General features: G+C 39.0%; 2 protein-coding genes across 6 annotated transcripts; both read right to left on the reverse strand.

Annotated features, from left to right (window-relative positions):
• Positions 1-680: 680 nt before the first annotated feature.
• Positions 681-8,678, reverse strand: LOC143150962 (xibalbin-1). 2 transcript variants are annotated; one of them, XM_076319604.1, is made up of 3 exons: positions 8,423-8,678; positions 3,178-3,256; positions 681-2,448 (listed from the first exon to the last, which is right to left on the reverse strand). In XM_076319604.1, the coding sequence occupies exons 1-3, from the start codon at positions 8,505-8,507 to the stop codon at positions 2,313-2,315; spliced, it is 300 nt and encodes a 99-aa protein (XP_076175719.1). In that variant the 5' UTR covers positions 8,508-8,678; the 3' UTR covers positions 681-2,312. The 2 variants fall into 2 exon arrangements, with proteins under 2 accessions (XP_076175719.1, XP_076175718.1); XM_076319603.1 differs by having other exon boundaries at positions 681-2,475.
• An 8,863-nt stretch (positions 8,679-17,541) lies between these two features.
• Positions 17,542-22,275, reverse strand: Nf-ya (nuclear factor Y-box A). 4 transcript variants are annotated; one of them, XM_076319722.1, is made up of 7 exons: positions 22,127-22,275; positions 21,036-21,345; positions 20,828-20,964; positions 20,390-20,563; positions 20,199-20,290; positions 19,952-20,096; positions 17,542-19,851 (listed from the first exon to the last, which is right to left on the reverse strand). In XM_076319722.1, exons 2-7 carry the CDS (start codon positions 21,325-21,327, stop codon positions 19,780-19,782), a joined length of 912 nt encoding a protein of 303 aa, XP_076175837.1. In that variant the 5' UTR covers positions 21,328-21,345; positions 22,127-22,275; the 3' UTR covers positions 17,542-19,779. The 4 variants fall into 4 exon arrangements, with proteins under 4 accessions (XP_076175837.1, XP_076175839.1, XP_076175838.1 ...); XM_076319724.1 differs by lacking the exon at positions 22,127-22,275 and adding an exon at positions 21,788-22,100 and having other exon boundaries at positions 20,846-20,964; XM_076319723.1 differs by lacking the exon at positions 22,127-22,275 and adding an exon at positions 21,788-22,100 and having other exon boundaries at positions 19,952-20,093.
• Between the last annotated feature and the right edge of the window lie 1,324 nt (positions 22,276-23,599).

Genomic DNA, 23,599 nt, shown 5'->3' on the forward strand with positions numbered 1-23,599 from the left:
TTTAACCGGCATCGCATCGCGGAGTCCCCGCGTCACCGTTCCGCTCCCGATCGACGTGCCTGAACCTCGATCAAACCACCTTGCTTTGACGAAATATTAGGTTCCTTCCAGGGAATCCCGATAGACCAGTATTTTATGGAACGTTTGAATTAACTACCAGCGAAGATCCTTCGAGAGTCTTACCTCGACGATTTCGATACCGCGAGAGATTTATTCCCGGAGAGATTTCGAGCGAAACTTCCTGGTGGAGATGGCTACCGGGGGAAGGTTCTCTCGATGATCTGATTATTGATACTTGCGATTGATCGAGGTTTTTTTCATTGAATACGAAAACTCTGGTTGAACTTTCCGATTGATAGAGATATCTACCACAGAGTTGATATTTTCAGTAGACGTTGAAGACCAGACGGTGAACAGCATAGCGCAAAGTTCTATTTACGTTAGGAGCGAGTTTCTTTATTCGAGGAATTGGAACAGCTTTTCGAGAATATTGATGATAAGGGAGACGTTTGTTCGCAAGCTGTTCGTTTATTGAATTGTACGGAAATAATGTTTAATTGTTTCGCTACGTTCAGAAATTGAAACTTTTCATTCGTGTTCTTTGACGTGGGATCAAAGAGGAAATTCTTGAGATAGATTTGGGGATAGAGGCGAGAGAATCAGTTACTAGTAAATATATAATATATATTATATTTCCATAATACATCGGTACATGTACATCCACCTTCCTATACGATACGATAACATCCATTATTGTATTTTAAATTTATAATTAGTATGCATAAGACGTAGGTAAGTACGTTTAAAATTCAGTAAGAGAAATGTTCGGTTCGATAATTTTCGTTTCGGAGCCGCGCGTGTCCCGTGGCTCGATTACGGAAATCGATGCGTCGCGATGTCAATTTGTTCTGCGCGTTTAATCGCGATCGTCCTCGGCGGCGATTACGAGCTGACACGCTGCCGTCCGATTGGAAAAAGTGGCTAGAAGGAACACCAATCGGAGGGCGGTGTATCCGAGAAATTTTACCAACGATTCGTCGAAGAAACCAATTTTCGCGCGCGGTCGAGAGAAGATCGTCGAGCAAACGCGCCGAGAAGAATCGAGACTGACGTGGAAAATTGCACGTGATTTACCACGCTTTTTTTTCCACGCTCGTTTTATACAATTTGCTTTCTATACCCGGCGAAGGTAAACCGATTACGGATACGAATACTCGATTGCGTTGAATAGTGTTTCGTCAGGAACTGAATAGGAACTGAAGGTGATTCGTAATGTAAAACGATTACCGACAACGGTGGAGCTGAAGTAATCGAGTAACTTTGCACCGACGGAACAAGGACACGTGGTCAATTCAAACCGTACGCGTATTACCATAAAATACACAAAGTAATTCGTACATTAACATCGGCCTGGAGTATCGTACGGCAACGATTCGATTTCCCAAACACCGGATACACATCTCGTAATCCCTTTTTCGCGCGCTTCGCAGTCTCGTTTTGTTTCTACGAATGAAAGTAAAAAAAGAAGAAAAGAAAAAATAGATAGAAGGAACACTCGCGGAAGATACGATTCGCCTGAACGATCCTTTGCGGTTCCCATCGGTGGGGTTTCTTTATTTGTAACAGATTCGCGCAAGGCCTCGAAGTACAGATTAATCGGAGACATTCGGAAGAGTGTTAGGCTCGATTCGAAACTCGTATCGAGGGAAAGGAAAATCGTATTGTATCGAGAAGAGTATCACCGACACCGCGAGAGGATTAACCGAAGACTTGCGTGGTAAAATAACGCGAGGTCTCGAAAAAAATACGAAACAACGAAACCGAGAAACGAGTTCGCCGCGAGACTCGTCGCTTTAACGTTGTACGCTAGGAAGATACGTGTGATGAAAAAAGAAAAAAAGAAATGAAAAAAATGGAGTACAAAGGTCGCGTTCGTTGAACATGGTCGACGATAATTCAAAGCTAACGTGGAACATCGCCGAGCCGAAAGAAATCATTCGTACAAAAGTTTCACCCTCTGTTGCACGCGTTTCGAAAATCACCACTGACACGTGTCACGTTCAATTCGCTCTCCTTTGATCGCGCTGAACAATCAACGCTGCGAAATGAAATCTAACTCTGATCGCGGTTTCGAGACGCGTGCAAACGACCAAAGCTAAAGAACATTGAAGCACTGCACTCGACGATCATCCTGAAGCGGTGCGACGAAAATTTCGAAGGACGAAGGGAAACCTCGAAACGAATTAAGACAGACCAGAAGAGAACGGAAATCGTACAAATTGTGCATCAGTGCATGCGCCGTGGAAGAAGATTTAGCCCCATTTCTGGAAGAAACCCACTCGCTGGCATTTGCAATTGGTACCCCACAGGTTGCATCTGCAGCTGGAACTGTTGCAGCAGTCCTTCGGTCGGTGGTCGCAATTTCTTCCCCGTTGCACGCAGACCCGCCTAAACAGGTAGATCAACGAGGTACGTCTACTCGAGATTAGGGGAATCTAAACAATGCCTTGTAGAGACATCGAGGCATCGAGACGGGGATTGGGGAAGAAAGTACCGCGATATATCGGTCAATCGATACAATTATCTGCGAGTAGAATCAACCCGTTGCGGACAGACTGTTCTCGCGTGATTTTTTACGTGGATAAATCGTTTCGAATGTAAAAGGAACATTTTTCAACTCGCGAACCCTTGGGATCGTTAAATTTTTCAAAGAACAATTGGAATGTATCGGAGAGGATCTCCCCGGAGTCTTCGATAACATTTTTGTTTCTCCGGAGTGATCGAACTGTGTATACTTCCACTTTTTCTGTGCAAAATTCACTCTTCCCTTTCCAAAAAAAACAACGGAATTACTTTCATCGGTATCGACCATCTTTAATGCCCAATGATGTCACTTTTAATTTTTAATCGCCAATAATGTTATTTATCGCCGTGTCGGACGATGTTAAATTGAACATTTTCCATCGTTCCTTCTCTAAGAAACACGACACTGAAACATGCCATTAAATCGCAACGGGTTAATCCGTCAAACCTACAGCATGCAGTTTTCTACGGAGGAGGTCAGTCACGAGCTAGAATAGATTGTGAATTGTTAGAAAACAAGGGTCGAAAAATTTCATTTGGAGTGAAAGGAGGAGGGATTACGAGATCGATTACGATAAAGTAATAAATACTCACTTTTGTTGGGCTGCCCGCATCAGATTCTCCAACGCGTTGTCTGAGTAATCGGAATCAACGATTTGCTGTGCATCTTCCTCTGGAACAGACAAACGAATGCACGGTCATTAATCGAAACGAGCGGCGCGAAAACAATTGCGTGAACAACTCTCGTTTCCTGTTAAACATTGGGAACAAACATTGACGCGGTTTTTAGAGCCTCGAGACGGAAAGGACGGTGGAAAAATCGATTTTCCGTTGTTTACCGAGGACACGGTTTACTTTGGACTAAATATATATATATATATATATATATATATATATATATATATATATATTCCAAATCCATAAATACACGCGAACAATTCCTACCCTTTGGGTAGTGAATTCGAAACAGAAATTAATTTTCTTTCACGAGCAAATCGTTTCAAAGATACCAGTACACAAAAGGTCCACTTTGTTTAAATTTTCTCTTCAGATTCGTTTCAATTATCCCCAACATTTAATTTCGAGGTAAAATTTACCAAAGACACCAGTACACCTAAAGTTACAATTTTTTTCCCCTCGCTGCGCTTCGAGTAATCAATTGCTTCGAATTAGTTTCAATTAGCTCTTAATTTCTGTACGAAGTATCACACGTTGCGGGTTGCCCATCGTGGATTTCATATCGGTGAAAAATGAGAATCCGTCCGCTTGAATCGCGAGCGTAATTGTTCCTCACCGCGAGGACGCACGAAACAGCAATCTGGCGAGGAGTTCATTAATTCTTCGAGGTTAATCCCGACTAGGATCCAGTGGGGATGATTCTTGCGCTAGATACTACACGCAATGACAATTCTTTATCCCCATTTCTCCATTTTCTTGGTCGTTGGTATTCCCATCGGCGACCTCCGGGATTAAGGTAATCCAACGTAGCAGCGTTTCTCTTTCGCCCTTGTTCCCTTGTCGGATGGCGGCTTACCCCAGAGAGGCTGTCGATGTTTCAATATTCTCGTCCCACCCCCCTTATCCACCATCTTTCACCGTAGAATTATGAAATGTTGCTACGGGGCAACGGTTCTCCGGAAGCTACGCGAAATCGTTTGCATATTCCATCGATTGTACATGTTTACGATCCTGTGCATTATACATTCTCGAACGGTGGTTCCTCTGGTCGATCAAAATTAAGAAAAAAAGAAAAAGACATCGTTACGGTAGAAATTAATTATTACGAAAATTTAGTAACGCTGATAACGTCGTACCGTTGCAACGAGAGTAACAATTTCACATTATCGGAACTACGAGCGTTAAACGTGTCTGTTTACTTGTATTCTACACTACGTGTCTATTTACAAAAATAATATATATGAAACGAAGATGAGCTCGTAAATAAGTTTGATCGAATCTCGAGTTCTTCTTACCTGTTGCAAAAGTGTAACATTTATCGTTCATGTTGCGAAGAGTACTTTTCACGAGAAAGGTAAATCGTTCGGTTCTACGTATCGTGTTTAATTGTTGTATCGAGAATGGATCGAAACGAATAAATATAATTCTCATTTTTAATAATTGTCTTATAATAACTTATAGATAACTTTTATATGAATAAACTTGTCGCGAGTATCGGCAGGTAGAATAAAAAAACGAAAGTGACGCGCAATACTTTCGTCCGTTTGTAAACATCCATAGTTTTAATTGGCAGCGTTCGGTGTCGCGGATGTGGGCGAAATGAGAGCTTCTTCGTGGAAAGGTTTCATTGTAAACGAAGTGACAACTTTTCCAGGGAGCTTCGAGTTCCTCGAAACTCCTCGTTTCATCGTGAAACTCGTAAGAAACAACGAGTAATGATATTCGTGCTGGTACCGGGGAGATTTCTGATTATTCCGTGATACAAATCCAGGAAACGTCCACGCGGAAATTCCGCGTACGCGCTAATACGAATCTCGTGCCGTTTCGTTATTAATCAAACGAATAACGATTCGAAAAACACTTCGTCATCGTTGCGTCCTGAAACGATCATTTTAATGGACTTTCAAATTTCGAGTTTCACGCTTGCGTCGCAGGATCGATTTCTTATTCGAATCGCGGGACTGAGACAAGAAAAATATAATAAAGATAAACGGTTCGAGTTTCAAAAACGAGGACGACATCGAAATCTTTGCAAGTTGTAATCCTTGCAGAGAATCGAATCACAGTATTATATTTGCGTCTTGAAATCTCTGGTTTTCATTTTTTATGGTAACGTGCAATAATCGTGTATACACGGTCACGAAAGCGTATGTCGAGACTACGAAGTTGACATTCATCCCGCGATCGGTTACTTCCTCCATAATTCACCAATGAACATCCCCGTCGCATTGCAACGAATACATTTTCCGATAACTCTTCGTTGAAATTCACGCGAGACTCTTCGATCCAATTTGAATATCGTGGAACTTCGTAATCCAACGGATTCGTTTAAATAAGCACACTCGTCGCCACACTTTATCGGATGTTTCCACGTTAGATGGTTCCAACACGTTCCAGAGAAACCATCGAAGTTAATTAAACGCACGTTCAATTAAACCGACACCCCCAAGGTCGATTGCCAGTTTAACGTTGAGTCCATCTTCTTCGCAATCGTCGGCCTTGCGTAACCCGTATCATCGAATGTACACGTTCGGATCGATTCGCGGGCTGAATTGAAAAGAAGTCTGAAAAAGGAATCACGAGCACGGAGAAATTCCGTGGTTTTTATTAAACGGGGATTCAATTTTCATTTAGGATCGATCGCGCGCCTGTGCGTGCCGGTATGAAATTTCAAGGGAGAGATCGCTCGAGAAAGAATTTAGTTTCGACGGTACCGTTCTAAGAAATAATTGCAACCAACGGTGATTGGATTTGTGAAATTTAAAAAAAATGTTCGTCGAGAAATTTTGGTTCCGAGCTACGGTTATTTCAAATTTCCAACGAAATAATTAGTTTAATGTAGGGAAGAATTTCGCTCGGAGCTTATCTTCTCGCAACATCGATGAACGTACGTAAAATACTATTGGGTTGTTCGGAAAGTTATTTCGTTTTTTAGTTGGTGAAAATGAAACACGATTTTTTTTAGAGTCTATAAACATTTTATTAAATTACATATTCTTCATTTTGGAAAACGAAACGACTTTCCGAACAATCTAATGGTAATTTTTTTTAGTTAAGATTGAATGTAAACTGACCCTTAACATTGTGTCAACATATTGTCTCGTGAAATACCTGTGCAAGTGACAGACGACGTTTCAACGTAGCAGCCGACGCAACAGATTCAATGTCTGACCAAGCACGGGTTCGTACCACTAGCCGTAACCTGCGGTCTGACACGGAATATCTTCGACGCCCCGCAATGACAATTCAGACAAGCGATATCTCGAATGGTACTCGCGGCACGATAAGCAAATCGAATGATAATCACAAGTGCAAAATTTGAGATTTTTTAGCAGCTTTTTTTCGCACACAGAGCACCGAAAGGTGATGGAAATGGGACCTCGGAGTAATTAGAGACAAAATTTAAGCGAAATTATCTTATTCTATTCTATTCTTATCTATTCTGAATACTAGATGATATTTTAAGGAATATGTATAAATTAAATTAGAAAAACATAATACAGCATTATACAATAAAAATTTTCACCTCTATGTGAAACAGTCTGCTCGCAGGTTTCAACTTGCTTCTGCAACGATTCCGTCTTACTGCATACAAAACACGTTCATAGATGAATAAGTAATTTCTCCAAATATACATACACGAACGTGACTTTTATTACAACCCCTTTCGGAGCATCTGTTTTTCCATGCGGGAAACGTATCGCGTTGCACTCTCGATGCATCAGGAGTTGAATCGAATCGAGTTATTTACCGTTTACGAGTTTATTTCCGTCGATTCGTTTTTAATCGTTACCGCCGACAGAAACGTGAAACGTATCGATAATCGTCTCTATAAATAATCATTAACGAACTAGTACGATTAGTGCACGTCGATCCTGGGTAATTGCGTAACTCCGAAATAAAACGATTAAACTCGTTTACCGATCGTGGGGCATGAAATAAGAATGGAAAATCGAACTCTGTTCTAGAAATAGACGATATTGTTCCCGGTTCCGGTTTTAACCCGCGTATGTAATTTAATTACGTCCGATGACGTTGAACGACTAGTTGAAATCTCCGTTCATTATCGCGCCGGCTCGTAACGAACGGTTCGATTTTAAAATCGCGTATCTTGGAATTTCTATATTTCCTACAGTTTTACAAATTCTTCGATTCGTCCTTTTCTGCCTATCAAAGACACTGTTAAATGTTTCTACTAAACAAACTTTCCAGACAGTTTACCATTCCAGCTTAGACTCGCAAAGGGCTAGACTAAAATCTGCAGAACATATTTTATTTTTAAGGGGTACTAAATAACAATGGTATCGCCGTTAATACAGGACCATATTTTCTCAACGTTCTCAAGTTAAATTAAAAGTAAAGAAAACCGTATTATCCGTTTCCTTCTCCTGGTTAATTTCATTTTCAATAACTACAGATATTTCCTATCTAAGTGTTCCTGAATGTTTCGAATCGAATTTTTGTTCATTATATCGACTCCCTCGCGATACGTGTTTTAAAAAACAGTACGAAAAAAGTTTCTCGAAGCGTTCGAAAAGTTATACGAAAGAAGAAACGCAATTTTTCTCCTTCGATCGCGCGTTAATTCGATCCTGTTCCGTGTATCCCCAGAGGGTAACCATCGTTCGAGTACATCGAGTCTTTTCCACTAAATTCTATCGAAAGAAATAGAAAAGCTCTCGAAAATTTACAAGGAAGAAAAACGATTAATTTTTCTCCCTCGATTCGTCGTTAATTCGCTCCCTTGCTATCCTCAAGGTGTAACCGTTCTTAAAGTACATCGAGTCTTTTCCACCACGCATTAAAAAAAATGTATCGAAAGAAATTTACAAGGAAGAAAAACATGTAATTTTTCTCCCTCGATCCATCGTTAATTCGCCCCTTCCCATCCTGAAGGTGTAACCGTTCTTAAAGTACATCGAGTCTTTTCCACCGCGCAATTTAAAAAATTCTATCGAAAGAAACAAACAAAAGCTTTCAAAAATTTACAAGGAAGAAAAACATGTAATTTTTCTCCCTCGATCGATCGTTAATTCGCTCCCTTCCCGTAGATCCCGGAGGACGAGCATCGTTCGAACCAGCGTACCAGGTCCATCGTTACGACGTCCGAGGTGTATATAAACACGTTGTAAAATGAACGCGGGGTTGGTGGTGTACTCACCGTCGTCGTCGATGTAGGGGCTACCGAGGGTCCTGTCGGCGAGGAAGACCAGGAAGCAGAGCAACCACAGTAGAGAGAACTTCATGACTTCGGTCGACTCTCCGTAGGTAGGTGCGCGTCTGTTTCTCTGTTTCGTCGATGGGGTTGTATTCGAGTTGCGGGTTCGAGTCGAGTGCGCGTTCCGGTCGGACGAAAACGGAACGATCCTCGTGGACGTTCGCGTACCCTTTCCTGACCGTGGCCGGGGTGCAAGTGAGGTTTCCACGTCGGCCCGATAGCTTATATAGACGCGGGAGGCGTGGCAACTCGCCCCCACGAGGATCTCGTTGCGGAGAGTGAGACGACTCCGGATAAGACTTCGTCGAGGTTCCACGGTCGTTCGTGGTGTCTGGACACCGTTCCGGTGGTTTTACGGGCCATCCCGGCGACGAAGCGGGGCGAGACGCGGGGATTCTTTCGGAAAACGATACCAGACACCCACACACCTCACCCCCTCCGCACCACGTCCGCCACCGTGGCCAGGGTGGCCAGGGTGGCCGCCACCCTTGGGTTAGGAGCAACTGGTTGCGAAGCAACTGGTACTCTCGCTGTGCCTTTCGCGATTATATGGCCTGTCATGTGATCCACGTCTTCGCGACGTTCGGACTGTGTTCCAGTCGAGGGATGTTTTTCTTTTTTCTTTTTCCTTTTTTTTTCAACCAGTTACCGTGCGAACGTCGATTTTCACCGAGGACCGAATAGGGTTGGATTTTTCTTTCTTTTTTTTTTTTTGTTTTTGGTGTCCTCTGCAAACAAATTTAATACGAAGACGGGTGGTACGATAGGATTCTACGCGGGAAAATTGATCGGGCAATTGGTCGCGAAACTATTGGTCACGGATGAACGTTCCGTGTAAAGTTTACAAGCACTGTGTATCTTCGCTCGCAATAAAGTATGAATGTTCGTTGTACATTCAGCGATTCTGACCGTTTTTATTTCGTATACCGCGCAAAGTGCGTTGAAATAAATCCAGTTGGTACGAACGGTAGATAGATCGTCGATGGAACGACGATGTAATTCTGTACGGAAAAATTGATCGAACGAAAGAAAATTACGTTCAACAGGTACCAAAGCGATCGAGTACTCGTCGCTCGTGTCTGTCCATTACTCGTTACTTCTACTTGCGTTGGCGTAGGAAAGCATCGATGCACGGTATTGTGAGATTCAGCTGGTTCTATCCAGTGGAGTTGACGTCGAGATCGACGAAAAGTGAACGATACCGTGAACAATGTTTAAGAACACCGAGACGAGTGGAAGCAAGGAAAACAAAGCCTCTTTCAACGTACTTTCTCACGTCGGGTGACTGTATCGGGACTTGTACCACCGGTTACCGAACACTGTGCACACATGGTACACGTGAAGTTATTCGATACAATTTTATCGTACGTGTGGATAAAAATACGAAAGTGGTCGAAAGTGTACGACCTTTCGATCGAAACCTCGACAACGAATCGAATTGTAACCCGCGCTCGAGATTTCCTCGAGAACTTTATCGATCTTATACGATTCGGAAACGAACGAGAAAGCTCGTAAATTTTACTTCTCCTTCGCTCGTGAATTCACTTTTAATTAATCGCAACTCCCATCGTTGTTCTTCGTTTGTTTTTTTTTTCCCGATACGAAGATGCAAACACTGCAAGCGTTTACCGAAACTATCACGGCGCGCGGTACTGTTTGCGTTTCCGTTGTACGCCTGTTTATGTTGTATACCTGTTTAGTTTGCACACCTGGTCGTTTGTAATTAACCCCGAAGTTTATTCACGCAATACGTGTACACGCGCGTAACTGAAATTCCCAGTGTTACGATATTCCTTGATATTGTTCTCGATCTCGTTTCGTTAATTTTTCAAATCTATCATCCGACTCGGGTGTTCCCGAGAACGTGTCCACTGTTCTGCAACTCCTTCTTTTTTTATAACTACAAATAGATTTCGATACATTTAAGGTATTCCTCGTACGTGTCGCAGGAAAATCGATGATCGAGGGAAAAGAGGAACTTGTGAGATTGATTACGTGTATTGAAATAAATTTCTTTGTAAAAACAATCGAAATCAGTCGTTTTGACTTTTTGGTAAATCTAGTGTTGATAAATCTAGCGTGAATAAATCTAACGTCGTTTCGGAATATTTATTTCTCCCTCTGTCACCTCCATGGAACAACGAAAGAGTACAGAGGATCGATGCTTGGTACCTTTCCACGATTTTTTGCGCGCGTACGTTCATTTAACCAACGAGAACTTATTTTTCATAATAATCTTCGTCACGTCAGTTGTAACTTACGGAGCTGCGCCACGTTCTCGTAACCAATGGGCTACCATTCGTGGGGGGAGAAACTTCGAACGTCGAATTATTCATAACCCCGTGGCAACTTTTCGATAACTCGTGGATCGTGTCGAAGACTTCTTCGTAATCTGAAACTCCGATGGTGCTCGTTAGTCCCGATTAAAATTCAGAAGCGAAGATAATACGGTGGATCCCCTGTTATTCGAGCGAAGCCTTCGGTGAAAATTGTAACGAGACCGCGAGAGGTGTCCGATAAGCGACGAAACGCACGAAAAGATTGAGGGAAATGTGACAAAGAACATCACGAATACACAAACGGGAAATTAGAATCGGTAGGAATAGTTTCTTCGCTCGAACAATTCGATTTGGAGCAATCACAGTGTGAATTTTACTCGTACGTTGAGTAATCGTTTCTCGAATTGCACGATTGAATTTTACTCGTACGTTGAGTAATCGTTTTTCGAATCGCACAATTGAATTTTACTCGTACGTTGAGTAATCGTTTCTCGAATTGCACAATTCAATTTTACTCGTACGTTGAGTAATCGTTTTTCGAATTGAACGATTGAATTTTACTCGTACGTTGAGTAATCGTTTTTCGAATTGCACAATTGAATTTTACTCGTACGTTGAGTAATCGTTTTTCGAATTGCACAATTGAATTTTACTCGTACGTTGTAATCGTTTTTCGAATTGCACAATTGCCCATCGACGGCGTGAATTTTCAACGATTTTTGTTTCAATTCTGTGAAAAAGTATCACGATATCGAATGTAGCTCGATTATTCGAAAAAACTGCTTTCGAATCAACCAGGATAATCGTTCTGTCGCATTCGCGTGTAACGTTCAGCGTCGTTTCATTCGAAATCGAGTTTTCATCGTCGTAAATTTTCGGAACAATGAACACAGCAAGCTGCACCGTACTCGCGTAAGAAAATGGTTGAACAACGACTGTGGAAATTTCGAAGACACGTGCTGTCCAGAAACACGAATCAATGTTCAGAACGTGACAAAGCCCGCGACGAGCGATGGCCTCCCCTCGCGTTACATTTTCGATGTTATCGCGTTCGAAACACGAGTTCGACGAGCTTGTTAAAAATTTAATTAACGACGTTTCACGGGGAACCGCCCACGCTACGCAATCGACAAGAAATATTTTGAGATCGAATGGCGTTTGCGTCGTTGACATAAATTACGTAAACGTGACGTTTCAACGTGATCGATTAATTAACCGTGAATCCGAGTATTGGATTAAATTCCCCTTCTTCGATACGGGACAATTATTGCGATATACATTTTTCCCCGAACTTTCGAACGTATTTCGATTAAAATACAAATCCTCGAGACGTAAAACACGTTCTACGATTTAAACGCTGAGCGTTAACGTTCAATTTATTGTATCATTGGTTCTCTGTAAAGTGTATCTCTATAAATTGAATAAATTACCAGAACGATATCAGTAAGCAAGGATTACAATGCCGAGAATAATTAAGAGACAAAAGTGGATGAATATTACGATGTAACAGTATCGTAAAATATCGTTAATTCTCGAAGATAATATTCGGAATAATAAACGACGTCGAGATCAAGATCAATTTCGAACTTATTAAAAAAACTATCGCTTCCTCGGTAACGACGCGATAGAAGAAAATCAATCTCGTTTAATTTTCATCGGACATCCAACTTGTGTAACACGTTACAAGTGTTTCGAAGACGATATCGAACGAAATTATTCGAGCAGATTGGCCCGTAATCGTTTCGAAGACGACGAGTCACGAGAAAAACATGAATACGAGGCTAATAAAAATTTGTTTACCGCAAAACGACTCCCCGTAGATCTCAAGACCTTGGCCGACGAAATTTGCTGAAATTGACCGTTTCTCTTACCCTGTTCGTCTTATTTCATCGTGAGAAGGTACAGCGAATGCTCGTTCGACAATTTTCCATAATTTCGATCGAACGATCAACCGTAAAATTAATTCGACGATTTAATTAACCGAAACGGTGTTCGTACACTTCGTCGAGTTCGCGCGGAACTCGGGGAAACGAATGCTTTGATTAATTTACGAATTATACTATTTAAATTGAACGTTGTACAGCTTTGAATAATGGATCGCTCAGGAACAAGGAATTGCTTTTAGAAGCAACCAAGAGTTTATGAAAATTCTCGTTTCGCGAATAAATCGGTCTTCCGTGAAATCTCGGTTCTCCTTTGCGCGCAATTTTCGCGCGAAGGTCACGGGGATAACGTTAATTCCGTGAAAAGTGGAATTTGAATTTTCCACGACGCCTTACCTTTCCCTCGTGCGGTGTTTTCCCCGATCAAAGGGAAAAGGACCTTTAAACGCGTGTAAATAAGCGCCAAAGGGCGATTCTCGTCCGAGCAGGGATCGATAGTAACGGGGGGATGATTGTATCGTTTTGAATAATTGAAAATCCATCGCGACGACTTTCGTAAATCTTGGATATACGATGCAAAATTACAAAAACAAAGTATACGCGCAACAACGTGTGCACAGCACGTGGATACCGTATAAACGAATACAACGAAAACGACTCTTCCAGATCGTAAATTATCGTTTCTTTTTCTTTTTTAAATGGATCCATTCTAAAGTCTACTTTACGAATAAATAATCCGAAACGAACCCATTGCAATTAATCGCGCGTCCGTGATATTAAATAGAATAAACGTACAATCGACGAGCCATTTCGTGCAATTGAAGAGAAACGTACCAGCGAAGAATACCGAATATAAAATACGCGGCAATGTCGTCGCTATGTAAACATTTTCAAAAGCCGATTTAACGGCACAATAATGAACATCGATAAATACATATTACGTAATGGACTTTGAAATATGAAAAATAAAAGCTCCGATATTGTATCGTCTATCTGGTATATTCGATTTTACGATAGAATTCATTCGATAGTTTCGATCGTCGAATCTCGCGAGAATCCATCGCGATGAGAAAACCCTTGGTGTTACGATTCAACGGTGCGTTGTTTTCCAACGTCTATGGGCTCACATCGTCCGACAAAATATGGCGTACCCGTTTTTATTTCCCGTCAGACAGAACCAACGCCACGAGTCACGAAATTACATCCCGTTCTACGCGCGCGGCTCGCGTGTAAATTAACGCGAAAAACTGCATCCATCGCGATAAAGGACGAACCAGAACCAAGCTTTTTGCATTCGAGATTTTGTTTGATCAACCGTTGCGTCCCCTATCCGAAAATATACGTCTCTCGGTGCGTTACAACTTTTCGCGCGAAAAAAAATTTTTCGAACACGTATCCAGAGTAACGAGTTCGTTTCGGAATTAATTCATAATTTATCCCCTTCGAGAATGCAACTTTCCGCGAAATCGGAGCGGTCTTTGCGCTGTACGAAACAGACGATGCACTCGTTTCGAAAATTTTGGCGTATTTTCTCGCGATGATTATACAGTTTCGAGTGTACGCGATTTTTACGCGAAATGGACGCTTCGCGATTGAAACTAAACCTCGAACGATTTACACCGAGAAGTTTCTTCGTCGAATTTAACAAAAAAAATGAATTAAACAAACGGGTGTCGCTATCGATAAAATCGACACGGTTCGTTCCGAAACTGATGAGAACTTTTTGAGAAACTTGCACGCGAACGAACGTTAAAAGTTTTTATTTTTCGTACTCGTATGCAGAATCTCGTTCGCTCCAGTTTTGAAAAATTGCAACGATTCTCGGTAATCTTCGATGCTCTTTATTCCGATACTCGCGAACTCTCGATTGGATTTTGGCATCGTGGAGCGTTGTAAAATTGTTTCTATTCGGGGATACGGATGTAAAGAGAAAAGAATGTTTCCGTTCTCCGAAACCACTTTTATCTCGAAATTTCTGGCTGCGCGCGGTCGCTGTAACGTTTGTCTTCGGCGAGCAACGGCGCACCCTGTTCCATTATTTATAACGGCGGATGATCGATGTGTATTATTCTAGCAATTAAACCATACGCGTATAAATTCCAAACAACGACGAACGATCGCGAGGGGCGTTGAAAACTCGTTCCAACGACCAACGTTTACCAGTTCACCGGATGCTATCTTCGGACGATTACGTGATACCGAGTATTCGATTAAAAAAAAAAAACAAAAAAAACCCTTCGCAGATCCCCTCTCTTTTCTCTTCGTATCGAAACGTGGAAGAAACGCTCACCGTTACTATTCGACGGTTTTCCAAACGAACGAACGCGTCCCATTCGTTATTTACCCAATAAACAACGACCACGTTGTTCCCCCGAAAAAATGTGCAGCTTAGTAACGCTTTCGCGCGCACGAGAAAGAAAAAATGACGAAAAAGAACGTTATAAATCGACCGCGTTGATTTTCTATCTCCCCCTCGCGAAATGAAAAATTCTTCAAACCCCATTAAAGAAAATAACGAGTCTTACATTGATACGCTCGCTAGGATATTTCGACCGTCGGATGTCTATTTTTTTCAACCCTCTTTAAGATGCACGGGGGGAAAAAATAGCGAAGAAGGAGGAAACAGTGAACGAGACCAACAAGGACGCACCTATAACAGGGAAATTCGATGTCGCGTTCTAATTGGCGTTTATAGTACACAAGGGTGCCATGACTCAACCCTTGTTACATCGCTACCGTAATGAACCGGGCGAAATCGGAGAATCATTAGGCGCCGAATGGGAACTTTCTTCTTTCGTCATTTCGTGCAAGCCACTTCCGTCTTCTTCGCCGCGCCAATCCGGCGAATTCTAATCGTTCAATTACCATACGACTTAACCCTTTGGAGTCGAGAGGAGATCCTCGCTCGCCATTTAATTCGGTGTACTATTTTCGATATGGGAAAACTTCGTGGTTTGGAATTGAAATTGAAATTGAAATTGGAATTGGAATTGAAATTGGAATTGAAATATTACGTTCTCGTAGAGTATGAACGCGTGTACGCCAAGTATATAAAAATGTTCCATTCCAGATGAATTTTACGACTCGAAGGATTTTCTCGAAGCGTCGGTGTTCCGGTAGCAAAGAAGCCTCGAGTGCGAAGGGTTAATTACGCGAGTTTCGATCGAAATAGAATTACTTTCGCGAATTCCCAGAACCGTGATGTCACTCGCCCTTAAAATTTCACCGATCAAGATTCTCGGAACTTTGACGAACGTTTCGAATTTTAATTTCAACTTTCCTTTTACTCGACGAGTACGATTAAAGAGAAGAGAAGGATAATTAAAAAAAAAAAAGAAAAATTAAAATATGTACAAACGTAAATACGTATATCGCATGTATCGTAAATATTTGTGTAGCGGTATGTACACGCGTGTACGTTTCGATATGTTTGCATATTGAATATTGATAAATAGAATCGAAAAGAAAAGCCCCTCTGTGGGGATCCGAGTAAACTTTCAAAGATTGTAAATGGTTCCAAGGATTGAACGTTTTCATGGCCATTTTTTTTTTTTTTTTATCGTTTCGATCTTCTCGGACAAAGCAACGAAACGAAATTCGCGTTGTTCGTTTCCTTGACATCGGTGTTAAAAATCGTCGAGTTTGTTCGCTAACTTCGGAGCTTTTTTTTATTAACCTTTACACATGACTATACGTATAATTATCTCGGCCGGTCCTTTTCGTCTTGAAACGAAAGACAAAAATGTTTATGGAAATGGAAGACGAGATTCGCGATTTTGTAACGATTTACAAGAAAGATTTTTTGGAACAAAAGATCGACAGGCGGAAAGAATACAGACCTGAACCCGAGTATCCTCCACCTCTGAATATCTTAAATGGACCGTATAAAATGTATTTAAACACTCGTCGAGAAAATTTAAGCAAGGTAAAGAACAATATAATAGTAATAATTAGTATCGATGTGTATCGTGTAATAAACATTCTCTGCTCCGTTACGCGTCGTTATTACCGTGATCGTATATCAATTTTCCAAAATAACTTATTGCACAATTCGAGCATGTCGGATTACGTTTGCGATCCAACTTGATAACTCCAATATTGCGTTACTCCTGTTATGTGTATTCATATTTTACATTTGTGCACGAACAATTAACGTATTTAAAACATCTAGAGTCGCGATAATTGTCCAAATCTGAAAAAAAAATTGTTCCGAAAACCGTACAGGACGAAGATCTGATGGAACAAAAGGAACGCGAGCTGATGGAAACTGTATATCATATGGATTATTCGAAAGGTTTTAAATCTGTTTTGCTATAGCTAAGTTAACGCAACGGTTTGATACTTTTTTATAGTTCGTAGAGGATAATTCTTAATTGCGCATCGAATACTTTGTATCGGTAAATCTATATGTACACGACTAGAAAGAAGTGTTACATTGGCACACTTGTTCTCCAATTCCTGAATTTCAAATTATATCGATTCGTATTTTTCCTTATTTTACGATCTATTTCTACCGTTAAAGTATCGGTACACAATTACGATATATCTCTGTATAAATCACCGATACGATTCACTTCGATACGATGAACGAAAGATTTATGAAAATTAGGCGATTATTCACCTCGCGTGAAAATATACGGAAGGCAGAAAGACATCTGTTTACCGGACGACTGGATCATATCGGAATCGATTCACAGAAAATCTTACAGGAATCCATGGAAAATAGCTACGAAAAATTTCTTGCGGGTTGTGAAAGATGCGGGACCTCTAGATAATTTAATACCAAGTGAAAAAGAAAGAGACATCCTTCGTATCAGGTAAGAAATTAAATCGCACTGTTAACATTTTCCTCTTGATGTTAATTGCAATGCATCGAAAACACGATAAAATTCGTTTCGTAATAAGCGATGAAAATTTATTCAAAAGTATAGATACATTGCTCGAAACAATTAGAGGGCCACTGTTATGACCAATTCAGGAAAACGAATCATGTATTAAGAATGATAGATATTTTATGTACTTAATACATTACTTAAAATAATTGGCTGACCAATTTAAATAACTTTAGTGCTCGAAAGGTAAGTAACCGTTTGAAAGCTATAATATGGTAAATGAGTTACGCGTTCAGTGAAAATTGACATTTCCTCGAGTTTAAAAATTTAGCCCATTCTCCTGGACGGTCCATAAACTTGACCTCTCGCTTATTTGAAGCAATGTTTTCTTACTGAACATTTAACTCGTACAACATGTTGAAACTTTTATAGTATTTATTTTACGAAGAAGTCATTTGAATGTCATCTTGCAATTATTTTAAGCAGTGTATTGTAAATAACGTTACGTAATATTTTTTTTTTCATTCTCGTTTATAGAATGCTTTGACAATTATGTACATAACTTACACTATAGAAACATCTTTACCATAGCTTTCACAATGTTTAGAACACTTATCCATATAAATGAATGTATTTGAAAATTATTTACCCATTTTAGAACTGGTGATTCAGAATACAATGCTACAATCGATGCTACGGGAAATAAAATAATAGAAGAATGTCTGCTAGGAGCACCTTTACCGATCGAACCGAATATATACGTTAAAGGACCCGACAGCCCTCAGTCTGAATGTTCTCAAATTTTAGCAGGAAAGAAAATTGCACTTCCATCTAACGTACTTTGATTTCTTTTTGTAGAAAATAAGAGAACATACGTATACAAAATGTTTGAATGGAACTTGAAAAACAAAAAAAAAACTATCTTAAATGTATATACTCTTGCAAGAGAATTACTTAAAAAAAAAAAACCTTTGTAAAGTAATGAAAGTATAGGTAAAGGGATACGCTAATTAAATCACCAAATATAAATTATTACAAAACACAACTCGTGCCGTTTTGCTTATTCATACTTAGTTCCATTACAAATATATTATTTCCTATTCTCATAAGACTTAACTATTATTTTACAATCGTTCACATTCACACTGGACACAGTATACTTATTATACTTCGTGTAAATCTTAAATTTATAGTTTTACAATTATTTACAAGCCTGATTTGTTGCAGACCCGTTTTACAAAATAGATCCTTGTGAATGTGAAATTCCTTCCTATCTGTTTATCCGTCCATTTACGAAAGAAGGTACTGTATATTTATACGTGTGGAATATATCGTAAGATTCAGAAATATTCGACGAAGAAAAATATTAGTACTCGTCTATGTACATTTCAGAATGAAATGTGAATTAATTTTCAAAAAATCTTTAAACATCTACAATTAAACACATAAAAAATAATTATTTAGTAGAATCAATTTTGAAATATTTCAATAACTATTTGGATACATAAATGTTACATCTCAAACGATCAAAAGAATTAACATTTTAAGATCAAACACATTATTTACAATAAGCCACTGCCACGAAATACGAGCAATTTCTTACAATATATTCTTAACAATTAACTATTTCCCATAAAGCTTTTCATTAGATTAAATTAATTGTACTCGCACTCAAAATTGTACAAAAAGTCTTGTTGGTGCACACACACACTCTGCATTGTCCTAGTTCACCATTGCAATGGAAGTTAAGATTAATTCATTTATAAAATCTACTCTATAAATGGTACCCAGCACGTAATAATAAATTATAATTCAGTCTCTCGATCCAATGTAGCGATACGTACGTTGTATGAAATTTTACAAACATTAAAATCTTATATCCGATATGTTACACTGCAAGCCTTGTATGTACACTAGATATTTGGGTTAATTACAACTAAATTGCAATACATCTTTCTTTTGACAGAATATAATATGAAATATTCAATTTTAATTCAGTTTTCCGTTGTACCGCGACATGATACTATGCAATAATATTATCAAGTATGTATTAGGCTATATGCAAAGAAAAGCTAAAAAAATATAAGACTTAAACCCTTTTATAATCATATTATATACAACTTCGATAACTCTTCACAGCTTCTTGTCCACAAAAACTATGCTTGCATTATACCTCCTGTCAAAATGAATATTATTTACAAAATGTCCTTTGAAGACTATCGCAAATATCAGTAGGATTTCATCACTGACACGTTTTCCTGTTTCACTTATTATATTACCCTATCCCATCCAATTTAAATATATATCTACATTAAGCGACTGTTCGAGGTAACAATATCATCTTCAGAAATCATATCCTGAAGAGGTATACCTGGTTTCTGTAAGAGATGTTTAAAAAGTATGTATGTTAGCAGAACTGTCTTATGAACCATTTATTGCTGCTTTTTACTACGAAAAATATTAAGTATTTGCACTTACTTCGATGACAATGGTGGAGGCCATATTATCTGTGTCGTGATACTGAACACCTACGTTTGCTGCTGCTATTGCTATAGTACGAACGGTATTGGTGCTGGTCGATGTTGTGATGTGCTGGGTAATCATGGAGTTTTCATTCGTTCTACTGGAACCATTACACTCTTATATGCGTAAAATAATGAATGAGACACCGTGCTTGCTTTGTAGAGAAAACAATTGAAATAATAAGGTATATATGGAGACTTACTTTCGCTTCTTTACTTGGCCAGAATGGAAACGACCTCCTTCGCCGCGAATTCTGTTCATTGCATGTCGATGACGAGACTCATGGAGGTATTTCTAGAACAGAAAATTAAATCAATAAAAATGTAATAACAATAAGTGCAAAAGCAAATGTAAAACTATAATTTTAAGTAAATGGTAACAAAATCAACTTACTGGTCTCTCCTTGGGTATTTTTCCTTCTGCTTCTAATTTAGCACGGGCCTGACGACGTTTCAATATACGTCTGTACTGCTTAGCATTTACATATAAAGGTTCTTCTTCAAACACTTCTGCATTAGGTAACGCTACCCTTTGAAATTGTGTTTGTCCACTATTTCCAGGCACCATCTAAGGATCAAAAATTAAAACAATACCTTGTTCAATTTTGCTAAGAAAACCACAAATTAATACAAACTTTGCAAATATAAATAGAATATTTGAGCATCGATAAATTATATATATATTTCTTAATAAAATGTAATTAAAATTTAAGTATGAAAACATTGAAATAAGAAGGTATTTTATTGACAATAATGTTGCTCCATAATCACTACAAGTCAGTATAATATGTATACACAGACTATGTAAGTGAAAGAGACATTCTAATAGTACCATGACAATGTTTCCTGCCTGAGATGCTGCTGCAGTTGGACTTGCCAGAGGTTGCACGGGTGTTGTAGTTGCAGCAGTGGTTGTTGTTTGTGACGTTGTTCCAGCAATTTGCATAAGATTTCCATTGATATTAATTACTACAAATGGTGGTAAAATTGAAACATGAACTTTATAACAAAATTAATGTACAATTAGTTAATTATCATACCTGTGGGTTGTGCTTGCTGAACTTGGCCTTCTAATTGAACTGGTTGATAAATGTATGTTTGCCCATCAGGAGTTTGAATGATTTGTGGTGTTTGCGGTTGTTGAATTACGATCTGTTGACCTGTACTAGTTAAACTGGACACTGGAACAACTTGTATTTGTCCATTAGGCGCAGCCACTTGTATAGCTTGTGGCAACATCATTGCTTGACCTCCTTGACCCATTTGGACAACTTGAACAGTTCCACCGGCACTACCGACCACAACTGCCTGTCCTTCTCCCAGTTGTTCCATTGTAAGTTCTTTTTATTTCTAAACAGAAGACATTGTGTTACAACAAAGTAGCAATGCCTTAACATCGAATGCTAAGTTCAAGAATACAAAACCCCTCATTGAGAAAAAATAAGTTGATTTTATCATACAAAGTCAATGGTTTAAGTCAATCCACAAATGATCGCACGCACACACAAGTACGATTTCATATACACATACGACTACATTGTACATAATAATATGAATCATGTACAAAAATTGTCTTTGTTCGGTAGAACACAGATGAATAAAAATAAAGTTTCTGTACACCGGATTAAAAGGTTAGATTTTCAAGGGAACTATCAGTTTCGTGAAACGCAATTCGCGGTTCTGAATCATTGATAAAGATCGCCAACGTGGCCAGCACATTGGGGTCTAAGGGCCCACGTGCGGAACGTTAGATACGTGGGACAGAGAATCGAGGCCAGACAGCAATCATCACCTTCTGTCGAGTAGAAATCGTTTCTGAAGGATATTGCATCCTGTTCTTGGTGGCATGATTAACCTCGTATCCTCATGATGTTTAACGTGCGGAGATACGAAACGAAAGATGAGCCGACTATGCAGTACACGGAACGCGACGTACTCGCCATCGAACGACGCGAATTTCGGACGAGAAACGCTCATCTTGACAAACATGGCCGTGCAGAAAGGCTTTTTCAACGTCGAGAAGAGACGAGTTCGCACTTGAAACAACTCACGAAACGAAAACACGGTTAATCGTGCAACCGTGCGCGGCCGTACGCGTACCCCGCTGATGTTTGATAATTTGTGGACTTACATTGGATATTTTCGTGGGCACTTTCCCAATGATTGGTCGGCAAATTGAGGACCAATGGTCGGCGATAGAGAGTCCTCGGCTCTTGTGTATTGGTGGCACTGAACGGGGGGACCTGCCAGTCCGATAGCAGCCCGATGCCAGACCGGTCGATGCCCCTCCGCTCCACGACGCGCCTAACCAATCTACTGGCTTGACTTATCCCCACTACTGGCTTCCCGCGCTCTCGTCAAACTTCGCGCGTTCCTCACGGTTTACTTCCCGCTTCTTTTTAAATCTATCCACTATTACACAATCCATAAATACTCTCTGGTGATTCCTACAATTTTCTCACTCTTAATTGCTAAAATTAATAAGTGTTTAAAAAATATAAACTAAGTGATCTATTTCCCTTTGATATTAAAATTTATCCAATAAGACATTAATACAAAACGTTTTAAAATCATAGTTATTACAGTATTGTTAATATTTTCAATTAAATGGTATCAAAATAAATTAATTTCAATATTTTTCTAGGTCTCCTCTGTTATTCTGTTTTATTCTTTCAAACGTTGTGATCTTTGACATTAAACTAATTTATTACCGTAAGAGCTAATTGAATTTTGTTAACTTTTAAATTATACCACAGATTGTATATATTAACACATAAGAGAAAATAGGTATATGAAATATATGACGTAGTTACTGTTTGTCCGAGTGTCTATGATTTCTTTACAATGACTGAATTCTGTTCAACTACTCTGTTGTTAGATTTCTGACTAACAGTTGCGTATTACACATTTTGGTGTTCGTGTAAAGAAACAACCATCGTTACCAAGACTAATTGTTTTTAACCGTCAGTATTTTAATTTAAATAATTGAATACTCTTTGCCATCTTTATGTAACTTCTTATATTCTCCGTTTACACAATATATACATGTCTAAATATAATATCATGGATATGTACGCTTTTATGTGTGTATCCATTATTTTACAATTTTGATATAAGAAACAAAAATAATATACCTGAATTATATTCGTTGATTCAAATAGCCTACAACTTAAATATTTTTCTTTGAAATACATGGTGTTTTTCTTAAATGTACAATATAACCAATGATATTTTACACATGATATTTTAATAAATAAAAAGAAATTAACACATCTATGCACCTTGGGTTTTTTTTTCCTTAAATTTGCTTTCTAAACAGTATAATTGTTAGTACCTTCAAAATCATAATACAAAATTGTATTATGTATATACACTTCAGAAATGCAGTAAGTAATACACAATGAATATGGATAAAATTAATATGTCAGTATAATATCATAAAAATATTTTTATATTTTTATTTTGATTAAGATTATTGGAAAATATCTCAAACTAAATCAGTATAATGATCAACATTTGGATTTTCGTATAAATTTTTTATTTCAGCAATTGCTTACTTCCTAAAACTTTTAAATAATCGAGAATTTTCCTGTAAAATATAAAT

The sequence above is a fragment of the Ptiloglossa arizonensis genome, chromosome 9, assembly GCF_051014685.1.
Source record: "Ptiloglossa arizonensis isolate GNS036 chromosome 9, iyPtiAriz1_principal, whole genome shotgun sequence".
Classification (NCBI taxonomy): domain Eukaryota; kingdom Metazoa; phylum Arthropoda; class Insecta; order Hymenoptera; family Colletidae; genus Ptiloglossa; species Ptiloglossa arizonensis.

Coding starts and splice junctions, on each gene's coding strand:
- Nf-ya (XM_076319722.1), bottom strand. CDS start 21,327: ATGGAACAACTGGGAGAAGGACAGGCAGTTGTGGTCGGTAGTGCCGGT. Junction 20,965..21,035: donor TCAGCAAGCACAACCCACAG/GTATGATAATTA, acceptor CACCATTTGTAG/TAATTAATATCAATGGAAAT. Junction 20,097..20,198: donor GGCCAAGTAAAGAAGCGAAA/GTAAGTCTCCAT, acceptor TAATGGTTCCAG/TAGAACGAATGAAAACTCCA.
- LOC143150962 (XM_076319603.1), bottom strand. CDS start 8,507: ATGAAGTTCTCTCTACTGTGGTTGCTCTGCTTCCTGGTCTTCCTCGCC. Junction 3,257..8,422: donor CCCCTACATCGACGACGACG/GTGAGTACACCA, acceptor TGTCTGTTCCAG/AGGAAGATGCACAGCAAATC. Junction 2,476..3,177: donor ATGCGGGCAGCCCAACAAAA/GTGAGTATTTAT, acceptor AATCTCGAGTAG/ACGTACCTCGTTGATCTACC.